Raw genomic sequence first — 11,921 nt, 5'->3', positions numbered from 1 at the left:
AAGGAGGACAGCAGGAAAAAATCCCGTGTGCAAGTTTGTACCTCTCACACAACACAGGGAATATACTCACTAGCGTCATAACTGTACGGTGACAGATGGTTACTAGACATCATGGTGATCACGCTGTAAGGCATAGATATATATGTATATATGTGTATATGTGTACATATATGTGTACATATATGTGTATATACAACTCACTATGTTCTACACCAGAAACTAATATAATATTATATGTGAACTACAATAAAAAAATTAAAAATCAATAAAAAATGAAAAGAAACTTAAGCAAAGAACGGCTCACGCAATACGTAATGACATTTGGCTGTCCGCAGGTAGAGCTGACCCACTGGCTGTGTGATGGAGCAGGCATCACCCAGGCCTTGACTCCACCCAAGTCCCACCTGACAGCCCTCCAGTCTTCTCTGCAGCCTTGCTGGCAATGAAAGAAATCTGAACACCAGTCCCTGGTGGAGCGTGTCTTACAGAAAGGTGAGATTCCCCTGCAGGCCTATAGGATAATGCCCCCGTGTTAGAGGATGTCCTTGGGAGGACCTGGAAACAGACAGCAAGAGGGAGAGCCATGCAGACGGCCCGTGTGCTTTTTCTAAGCCTCCCCGGATAGGCGGGCGGGCTGCGTCCTCACCCCTGGCAACACGCCAGTGGCAGGAAGGCACGCCAAAGTGAAGGAGGTCAGCCTGGCATCTTCTCAGCAGAGACGTAGTCTGTCATCCAAAACCTGGCTGGTGGGGAAAAAACCATCAGGAAGTCCTTTAAATGGCAAGAGCCATTTAACACTGAAACTGAGGGGAAGCTTAACTTTCTAATGTAGTAGCCTTAAAGTGCCTTTCTCTTCCCTGAAGTAAGGGCTATTGAGTTATTGTTGTTTTATTTAAAATGAATCCCTCCAAACTAAAAATCAAAAACAAACCAACCAACCTGCGTGTCTTGTGCGGGACCTCCTATAACCCTGAGCAAGTACTAAGCAGCCAGGAGCTACACAGATGGCCGGAGGCGAGGAATAGCTCAGCCCTGCGTTGTGACTCTATTTCCCCAGCTGGAAGTCAGTGAAGTTCTATGGTTAAATTCGTGGGCTAGTTAGTCAGCAAAACAAGGTTTGGATCTTGCCATTCACACTGTCTACCTGTGTCATTTTAGGAAAGCTTACCGTTTCTGAGCCTTAGTTCTCTTGCTTGTAAAATAGTATAAGAATTTGTACCACAAAATGCTGTAGAAATAACTAAATTAAAGAATATCTCTAAAGGCTTAGCATAGGGCCAAGCACTTTGCTGATGATCAATAAATGGTAGCTCATGGTGGTAGTTGAGGCAGCAGTCAAAGCAGTAGGAGAAAAATATCTTATACGCCTCCATGTGAGACCACACCCAATTGTTTCTTGTAAAGGACTGAACAGAGATTGACTCCTCAATATAAACTTCTTGTTTAATGGCAGGTTATGTGTCAAGCTTCTACCATTTTAGTGAAGACCCTTTAAGCAAATATTCTTCCTGATAAAGAGAATAGCAATGAACAGCTGTGAGCATGGCTTTGACTTCCTAGATGAAAGAGGTCAACTCATGCATGATACACTGTACTGCAGCATTTCCAGATGATTCATGTCTCAGCCAAACCCAAATGGAAGATGATAAATGACAGAACCTAAGAATAGAATAATATCATGAAAATTTAGAAAGGCTGGTCCAGAGAAGTAAGAATTGGTGTTCTGTCTTAAGTTTGAATGAAAAAGCCTATTTCAAATTTTAAAATGATTCTCATCTTTTACAAAATGCCTCCTGACTTCTGTGAGTTTTAACTCAAGGTGTACTGGGGAGTCTATAGATGGCTTAAAAGAGACAAGTCACATTATTTTTATCTTGATGAGCGAAAGACATTTAAAAGTAAGTGACAGAAAGTTTTTGTTGGGTATGTGTAGTGAGAGCCCTATAATAGTCTGGCTAGGCTAGTTAGTGTTAGGCATTAATAACAACTCCCACATCTCAGTGATTTAACACACTGTTCATATATTTCAGGCTCACTCAAAATCTGCTATAGATCAGGCACTCTTTTGGGATGCTGGTTTCCATGCAGTGACTCAGCCTTCTTGAGTTCCCACCATCTCAACACCTGCACTCCACACAGAAGGGAAGAGAGAGACTACAGAATTGCACAGGTAAGTTTACAGCTTGACTCTGGAAGGGACACAGGTCCCCTCCACTGCATTTCATTGGTCAGTATTGGTCATATCACCCAGCCCAAATGCCACGTGGTTAGAAAATGTGCTCTTCTGTGGCCCAAGAAGGCAAGTTGCTCAATGCCATAAGCAAGCCCTGGTAATGTCTGCCAGAGATCCCAAGGTAATTTCAGACACCAGTTTCCAGTTTGTTAAGTCCTATTCATTTACTGATTTAGCTAAGATTTCTTCTAAAGCTAGTCTGTGTTGTGCCCTGGAAAGTGGTGACATGTTGATTACTTGTCCTCTTGAATGCTTTCCCATGGTTTGGAGCTTTTCACCTGTTGAGCCTCCGTGGGAGATGGGTGTGGTACCAGGTGTGGCATCTCATAGGTGGTGGCCACAACATTGTTCTTCCCAGGCTGCCGCCATGATTTGGGCTGAGGCTCCTGCCCATTTGTCCCTGCCTGTTTTCCTAGCCTTGTTTTCTAGTCTTCCTGGCAATTCTGTGAACCAGCTTATATCCTTTCAAAAAAAAATCGGTGTTAAAATTTAAGTCATTTAGAGCTGGTTTCTTTTGCTTATATCCAAGAACCTGATAAGTATAGCCATGTCATAGGTGCTCTGCCAAGACAGACTATCGGCTGAAAGGACTATATCTTCCTCTATACTTCTATAGAATTTTGTATATGTTGCTATGTTGCTTTTTCTTCTTTGTATTGTGGTGCTTTATGCATACAACCACTCTCCTCCACTAGACTGTATGTTGAGTTCCTTGAGAGCAGGATTCGTGTCTGAATTAGTTAATTTCTGTACACCCCCCGATACCTGTCATACTGCCTCGTCTGTAGTAGGTGCTCAACATTTGTTTTGAGTAGATGAATTTTCTTTACTTGAACATTAAGATGTAGCTCTTGGCCTCAAATACTCTATTTGAGAAGCTAGATATAGAAATCAATTCTGATGGAAAAGAAAAAGAAATGAGTGTCCGCTATTGCAGGAGTGTGATAGAACATGTGACTGATTTTTACCGGGAGAGAAAGAATAGATCTTTCCATGTTAAATGGAGTATATCTACAAGGGATGAGTAAGGGGGAAAATGTGAACGGTAAAATCAGAGAGATAGTATACCACATAAAATTACTTTAGAGACTTGAAACCAAAACCTGACAATCACTTAACCAAATGTCGATGTATTTTTATTATATTAGCAAAGATCTATAGGTAGACATTCTAAGCTGGTATCACATTCCATGCTACCAGGGCCTCAAGATCCTTTTCTCTTTTGCTCCTTCATATTCAGTATTCAGGCTTTGTCCTTGTGGTCATGAAATAGCTGTTCTATCTGTGAGTATCACATGCCTATTCAAAGGAGGAAGAAAAGAGGTGAAGGGTAAAAAAAAAACACAGAAGCTGCATCTGTCCTTTTCTAAAATGATGAAAGAAAAATAGCACTTCCAAAAGTCTTCCACTTATATTTGATGGGCTAGAACTGGATCATATGGTTACTCCTAACTGCAAAAATATCCAAAGAGTTGAGAGTTTGTAACTGAGCTCATGTGATCATACACAAAATTTGAGTTCTATTTACAAAGAAAGAAGGGAGGTTAATATGCTATTGGATAGTCAACCAGCAGCTTCTGCCACAGGCAGGCGGACACCAGGTCATGTATGACCTTGTCATCTACAGAAAGGAGTTGGGTTTCATTCTAAATGCAGTGGATAGCCATTGAAGGATTCTAAAGCAGAAAGTTGTGATTTAATTTATTCAGGCAGTGGGATACAGAATGGGTTATAGAAAGGAAGAAGGGAGGCCAGGTTGGAGGCTGTCGTAGTAGATCAAGAGACAGAAATGGGGTGGCTCAGATGAGGGGGGGTAAGCGTGTTTATACATCAGGTTTATAAAGACCCTCCAAACTTTAACATGTAACTGCCATCTTGGCTAGATAAATCTATTCTGCTTAGAGTCCTTCAGCCATGTAGGAAGAGAGTATCTTAATATAAAAATATAGTATCAATTTTAGTAGTCCTTTTAACAGAACCTGTGACCTTGGAGTGAGAAGCTAGACTAGCTGATCATGTCTTTACCTTCCCTGTATCTATTCGTGCAGTTAAGGAATAATTACCTTCATTTTAAGATGAAACTGTTGAAATGACCAACCACCTCTTTAACTTACAATTAACTGAATTTATTTCTGAATCTGACATTTGTGAAACTTTGCTGGTATCACATTTGTTTCCATCCTTTATCCAGATAGTCTCTACCCATCTCCTTAGTTTCTCCTCCTTTATTGATTTTCTCCTCAGTTTAGCACACTCTCAAGATTTCCAGATCCTTCCCGCAAAAATTTTTTAAGGGTTAAACTCAGACTAGAAATAATTATAAGTAGAAAAGAGGAGAGAACTCCCAGTTAGCGTTATATAGAAAAAGCATTTCTGGAAGTTTTTTCCATTGCAGTAAATAAAAATAGACCATCTGGCGCCACCAAATGTCTACTTCAGAAATTGCGTAGGAAAAAGTAAAACATTTTGCTTCCTGTCATCACCTGAGACGGTAGTAGAAAACCAGATAATAACTTGATTGCTGCCATCTTGGAATGATGTTATTCCATGAGCTTTTCTAAACCCTGGGATCCTATCATGTATGTAGAATAGTAATCAGTTATTACACAATAAGAAAAATGATCATTTCTTTAGATCTTTTTTTTTTTTTTTTGACAGGACTTTATTGGGGAACAGTGTGTACTTCCAGGACTTTTTTCCAAGTAAAGTTGTTGTCCTTTCAATCTTAGTTGTGGAGGGTGCTGTGCCGTTCAGCTTCAAGTTGTTGTTCTTTCAGTCTTAGTTGTGGAAGGTGCAGCTCAGCTCCAGGACCAGTTGCTGTTGCAGGGGGCACAGCCCACCATCCCTTGTGGGAGTTGAACCGGCAACTTTGTGGTTGAGAGGATGCACTCCAACCAACTGAGCCATCTGGCCGGGAGCTCAGCAGCAGCTCAGCTCAAGGCGCCATGTTCAATCTTAGTTGCATGGGGCAGAGCCCACCATCCCTTGCGGGACTTGAGGAGTTGAACTGGCAACCTTGTGGTTGAGAGCCCACTGGCCCATGTGGGAATCGAACCAGCAGCCTTCGGAGTTAGGACCATGGAGCTCTAACCGCCTGAGCCACCAGGCCGGCCCCATATCTTTCTTTTTTTTTATGTCATATGTATTTATTTATTTAAATATTGATGGAGGATTTTTAAAAATTATTAAAATATAGCTAAGATACAATATTATATTAATTTCAGCTGTATACAATAGTTATTCAACATTTATATACCTAAAAAAGTAATCCCCATGATAAGTCCAGCAACCATCTGACACTGTACCATGCTATCACACTATTATTGGCTGTACGAGTGTATTCCCCATGCTGTACATTACATCCCCATGACTTATTTGTTTTATACCTGGAAATTTGGACCTCTTATTCCCCTTCACCTTTCCCCCCTTTTTCAATTACAGTTGACATTCAATGTTATTTTATATTAATTTAAGGTGTACAGCATAGCGGTTAGAAGTTCACATAATTCAAGAAGTGATTCCCTGACTAGTCTAGTACTTACCTGACACTATACATAGTTATTACCATATTATTGACTACATTCTCTATACTTTACATCCCTGTGACTATTTTGTAACTACCAGTTTGTACTTCTTAATGCCTTCATCTTTTTCACCCTGTCCTTCAAGCCTCCTCCCATCTATCACCCAATAAATTGAGTGCCCATCTGACACCAAACATAGTAATTACTATGTTTATTGACTATGTTCCTTTTGCTATACTCTATATCCCCATGACTACTTTGTAACAACCAATTTGTACTTCTTAATCCCTCCCCTTTTTTCACCCACTCCCAACTCCCCTCTTGTCTGGCAACCATCAAAACGTTCTCTGTATCTATTAGTTTGTGTCTGTTTTGTTTGTTGGTTTGTTTTGTTCTTTAGATTCTACATATAAGTGAAATCAAATGGCATTTGTCTTTCTCGGTCTGACTTACTCCACTCAGCACAAAACCCTCTAGGTCCATCCATGTTTTTGCAGGTGGCAAGATTTCATTCTTTTTTATGGCTGAGTAATATTCCACACTGTATACTCATATGTACCATGTCTTCTTTACCCATTCATTGATGGACACCCACTTTGCCTCCATATCACAGTTATTGTGAATAACGCTGCAGTGAACATATTGATGCACGTGTCCCTGCAAAGTAGTATTTTGGGTTTTCTTCAGATAAATACCCAGAAGTGAGATTACTGGTTACTACTTTGTCACTTGTTATAGCCTTTGTTTTAAAGTCTATTTTGTCAGTATAAGTATTGCTGCCACAGCTTATTTTTTCTTTCCATTTTTATGAAATATCTTCTTCCTATCCCTTTACGTTCAGTCTCTGTGTGTCTTTTGATCTGAAGTGAGACTCATGTAGGCAGCATATGTAAGGGTCTTGTTTTCTTATCCATTCAGCCACTGTATCTTTTGACTGGAGCATTTAATCCATTTATATTTAAAATAAGTCTTGATAGATATGTAGTTATTACCATTTTATTATATATATGTATATTTGTGTGTATATATATATATATATATATATATATATATATATATATATTTGTCTTAAAGAAGCCTCTCTAACATTCCTTGTAATACTGGTTTGGCGGTGATAAACTTCTTTAGCTTTTTCTTATCTGGGAAGCTCTTTATTTGTCCTTCGACTCTAAGTGACAGCCTTGCTGGGTAGAATAATCTTGGTTGTAGGTCATTAATTCTCATCACTTTAAATATTTACTACCAATCGTCTTTGGCCTTCAAAGTATCTGTTGAGAAATCAGCTGACAGTCTTATGGGAGTTCCCTTGTAGGTAACTAAATGCTTTTCTTTTGCTCCTTTAAGATTCTCTTTTTCTTTAACTTTTGGTATTTTAATTATGAAGTTTCTTGGTGTGGACCTCTTTGGTTTTATCTTGTTTAAAACTCTCTGTGCTTTCTGGGTTTGTTTGTCTATTTCCTTAGCCAGATTAGGGAAGTTCCCAGTCATTATTTCTTCAAATAGGTTTTCACTTCCTTGCTTGTTCTCTTCTCCTTCTGGTATCCCTATTATGTGAATGTTTGTATGCTTGATATTGTCCCAGAGGTCCCTTAAACGATCCTCTTTTTTTATTATTATTCTTTTTTTCTTTTTGCTGTTCTAAATGGGTGTTTTCTGCTACCTTATTCTATAAATCGCTGATTTGATCCTCTGACTCATTTAATTTACTGTTGATTCCCTGTAATGTATTCTTCATTTCAGTTATTGTAGTCTTTATTTCTGACTGGTTCTTTTTTATGTTTTCTATCTCCATTTTTATGTTTCCTAACTCTTTGTTGAAGTTGTCCCTGAGATTCTTGAGCATCCTTCTAACCAGTGTTTGGAACTCGACATCTGGTAAATTACTTGTCTCCATTTAGTTTTTTGTGTGTTGTTTTCTTTCCTTGAGCTTTGTTTTATTCTTTAATTTGGGAAATGCTTTTTTGTCTCCCCATTTTTGGCTGCCTCTCTGTGTTCGTTTCTTTCTATTAGGTGGAGCTGCTATGCCTTCTAGTCTTAGTAGAATAGCCTTATGCAGTAGGTGTCCTGTGAGAATCAGCAGTGCAGTCTCTCTGGTCACCAGAGCCAGTGCTCCAGGTGTATCCCTTGTGTGGGTTGTGTGTGGATGCTCCTGTTGTAGTTGAGACTTGATTGCTGTTTGCACATCAGTGGCAGGGATTGACCTTCAGTATGACTGGTTGTAAGCACTGCCTGTGACCACAGGAGAGGAGCTGTTGTACAGGGGTTGATCCTACAGAGCAGGGTTTGCTCTCGTGAGGCTCTGGTGCCAGCACAATCTGCCTTTTGTGTGTGTCATCCTTGGAGGTGGTTGAGTGATGCTCTGGCCCAGTCTGAAGTGGGCCACTGGGCCTGCCAGCCCCAGGGCCTCCTGGGAGAAGACCCATTTCAGGCCAAATTCAGCCATATCCTGTGTCCTGCCCAGGGCCACCAGGCATGATCCACAGAGCAATCCAGAGATGGCTGCTGCCTACACTGTGTTTGGAAGCCAAGCCTCGAAGCAAGGCTGACTGTAGCTAGTGCCAGGCCTAAGGATGCTCAGCCAGAGGTATGGGACACACCAAAGCCAGATGCTGCTTTTTTGTTTTCTGCAAACCTTTGAGTGATTTTAGGAAAGTCTGCACCATGAGCCAAGGCAGGCCATTAATACGGAAAAGCCACTGGAAGTGGCTTGGGTGTGCTTGAAAGTTGGATAGGGCATGGTCTCAGGGAATCACTAGGGTGGGGCAGACGAAAGGTGATAGTTAGTTTGATGAGACTCAGATGCATCTGCCTGCATCTGCACACAGGGAGGGAGCAGGCTCAACATAGAAACAATGGCTTCCTCCAGCTCCTTCTTTCAGGAGAAAGCTGCCCATCCAGCCCTCACCCTGTGGCCAGACAATTCAGTTTCTCCCCATATGTCCCTGGCACCTTTCGAGCCGCTGCTCTAGCACTAGAGCTCAAAGTAAGTGAGTCCATCAACATGTAAGTCCATGTGCCAGTCCCGTTAAGAGGAGCACCTGGGAATGCAGCTTCCCTCCATCTCACTCAGCTACAACCTTTGTTGGTTTGCACAGCCAGAAGCTATAGGGACTTCACTCCCCAGCACTGGAACCCTGGGCTGGGCAGGGGCTGGGACTCCTCACTCCTAAGGGGATGACCTCTATAGTTGAGATATCTCTCCCTGTTTTTAATGGTCACACGTGGGTGAGGGACCAGCCTGTTTTGCATCTTGGCCTCTCCTACCAATCTCAATGTGACTTCTTCTGTATGTCCTTAGTTGTAGGACTTCGGTTCAGCTAGACTTCAGGTGATTCTCAATAATGGTTGTTCTGTAGTTTAGTTGTAATTGATGTGGTCCTGAGAGGAGGTGTACACTGCATTTACCTGCTCAGCAATCTTGACAGAGTAGGGAATTCTTTAGATCTTCCTTTTCTTTTATCTGATGTATTTTTATTCCCATATATACTTAATCCTGGATACTTTCAATGGCTTATCCAAGGTCTTACAGCTGGTAAGCAGAGAAACTGGGACTTGATCACTTCCTCTTGGCTCTTTGTCTGGTGTTCTGACAATTGTGGTATCATAAATCGCTATTCTAAACAGACAACAATGACTAAGAGAAATCGTGCATGTTCAGGCATAAAATCAGTCATTATCATGGGTGATGGACAAAGTCTAAATTACTATTTAGGACTTTGCTTGCTCTAATTCCTGTATCATTCATTTATTTGTGTTCTCCAGCTGATAGTAATTTCTATATGATTGGTATTCATCAAATGTATTTTGTCTTTTCCATTTCTAGTAGCTGGAGTGAAAATAAATCAGGTCCCAAGCCATTCTGTTGCAATGGTGTTAGTCCACATCGAAGAACCATACAGATGATCATGTACCCAGAGTATTATTTAACTCCTTTCCCACTGGGTTATCCTCCTAGGCATTTCCTTGACACAGAAATATAATGATTATATTTGATTCAAGCAATCAGCCACAGGCTTTCTACATCAGCTTAGTCTGTCACTATACCAAGTTGATGGATAGTATCAATTGATGCTGTAGAAAATATGTGTGAACAGTTCTATAAGTATGGGGACAGCCATCAGAACCCTGTGATTATCTCAGTAGCTTAACTTTTGAGAAAACCCTTTCAGTAATTGGCAGGAGATACAGTGATGAGACCTTAGCTGTGAAAATTTAATACTCTCTCTCAATCCTGGTCTAATCCTAACAATAACCATCAACGGTTCTTGTATTATTGCGTCATCATTTCTTTTACCCTCAGAGCCTTTATTCTCATTAAAGAAAATTCTGCTGAAGCTATACTTACAACTCTTTCTCCTATGCCCACATCTATTTAGAATTCTCCACATTTTTTCAACCATTTATTTGTATATTTTTATTTGGAAATGTTTGTATCAGTACAGTGGAACTAAATTTTAAGAGATACTAGATGTCATTACTTTGGATATCATTAGTTTATTACAAAAGAGACATGGAAATTATTTACATGATGAGATTTCAGAACTTCAGTGGAATGGGCAGCTTCACGTGATGCCATGTCAGTAGTGATTTATTTCCGTCTACATACTTTCCAAGAATGTCACCATCTCTAAATAAGAAATAATCCTTGTCATCTAGAACTACTTTGGTGCCTCCATATTCTGGAAGAAGAACTTTATCTTCAACTTTCACGCTAACTGGTTGAATCTCTCCACCCTTTCCTTTAGAGCCGGATCCAACAGCTACTACTGTTGCTTGCAATACTTTTCCTTGAGATTTTTCTGGAAGCATAATGCCTCCCTTGGTTACAGTTTCTGCAGCACTCCTTTCAACTGATACTTGGTCAAAGAGGGGGAGGAACTTTCTAAATGCCTGTCCTGCCATGACTCCGGCAGCAGCAGTTCATACTCTGCTCTCGCGCCGCGGCCGCAAGGAGAGACCTGCAGTCCGGTTTTCTAGACACGTGAACTTTAGAAAGAATTTTCCACTTTTATTATATCAGGTAGCAGGGTAGCACAGTAGAACTAATTGGCGTTTTGGAGCCAAAGAGTTCTGGATTTGAATCCTAATATTGCCATTTATGGGTTTGTGGTCTTGGATAAAACCTCACCCTCCCTGACCTTCATTTTGTCAACTACAAATTAGGGGAATTCATATTTAATTTTCAGAGACATTGAAAGATTAGAGCTACTTAAAGCACTAAGCAAATCATCTGTTACACACACACACACACACACACATACACACTATGTGCTAAATAAACAGGAACAATTTACATCATCATGGTCATTGTTATCATTAATCTAATTTCTATCAAAAACAGTTGTCTGTAAATACAGTGTTTTGAAATCGGCCTGGGTATGTAAGGTCATTAGGATGAGCGTAGCTCTTTCTCGTGCAGATATTCTAGGTCAGATGAAAGATCAAATGAGGATATTTTCCCCTTCAGCACTATCGTGCAACAAGGGAACTAATTAGCTTTTACTGGGAATCCCTTGGGCCAGCCTTCTATCAGGTGCACACTTGCAATTTTTCCACAGTGTGGAACTTTAAACTGTGTTAACAGAGAAAATCTGCATGCTGATTTGCCAACATCAAAAATATCAATTGTAATTTTACCTTTATATTTGTTGTTTTGAAAATATTCGTTTACTTCAAGTACCTATACATTCAGTAGAACTTTCACTTGAATTAGTTCAAATTAATGAAGTTCATAATTAATCATGACAGCATCTGTGTGCTTTGGTAAACTAGTCATATGTTTGTTGTAAGATATATTAATTCAGCCTTCAGTCAGTGCTTGTAGAATGTATGTGTTCTCAGTTCTTTTGTTATACTCCTAGGTCATCTAGGGGTCCACTGTCCCTGGAATGGCCTCCCTGATCTGTTCTAAACCTCTCATTTTATAGTCAGAAGTGTGAAATGGCTTTCCTAAGGTCACATGGCCAGTCCATTTCAGAACCAGAAATTGGACCCAAGTATTTGGAGCCTTTTATCATACACTAATTCTGCCAACTGAAGTTTCCCAAGCTCCAGTCCCTCTTGTATAACATCTTCAAAATTTTGTCCACATCTGTTTGTCACTATTAATATTGTTCACTTAATGCTGTTGTTCAAATCAAATTTACATTTGCTCATTTCTTAAA

General features: G+C 40.2%; 1 protein-coding gene across 1 annotated transcript; it reads right to left on the bottom strand.

Moving 5' to 3' along the window:
• Positions 1–10,293: 10,293 nt before the first annotated feature.
• LOC308507343 (10 kDa heat shock protein, mitochondrial-like) lies at positions 10,294–10,659 on the bottom strand (the record flags this gene model as incomplete). Its single annotated transcript, XM_081072194.1, has 1 exon — positions 10,294–10,659. One exon carries the CDS (start codon positions 10,657–10,659, stop codon positions 10,294–10,296), a length of 366 nt encoding a protein of 121 aa, XP_080928320.1.
• Between the last annotated feature and the right edge of the window lie 1,262 nt (positions 10,660–11,921).

The sequence above is a fragment of the Rhinolophus hipposideros genome, assembly GCF_964194185.1.
Source record: "Rhinolophus hipposideros genome assembly, chromosome: 14".
Classification (NCBI taxonomy): Eukaryota; Metazoa; Chordata; class Mammalia; order Chiroptera; family Rhinolophidae; genus Rhinolophus; species Rhinolophus hipposideros.
The sequence above is the reverse complement of the archived record's forward strand: the minus strand, read 5'-3'. Positions and strand labels throughout refer to the sequence as shown.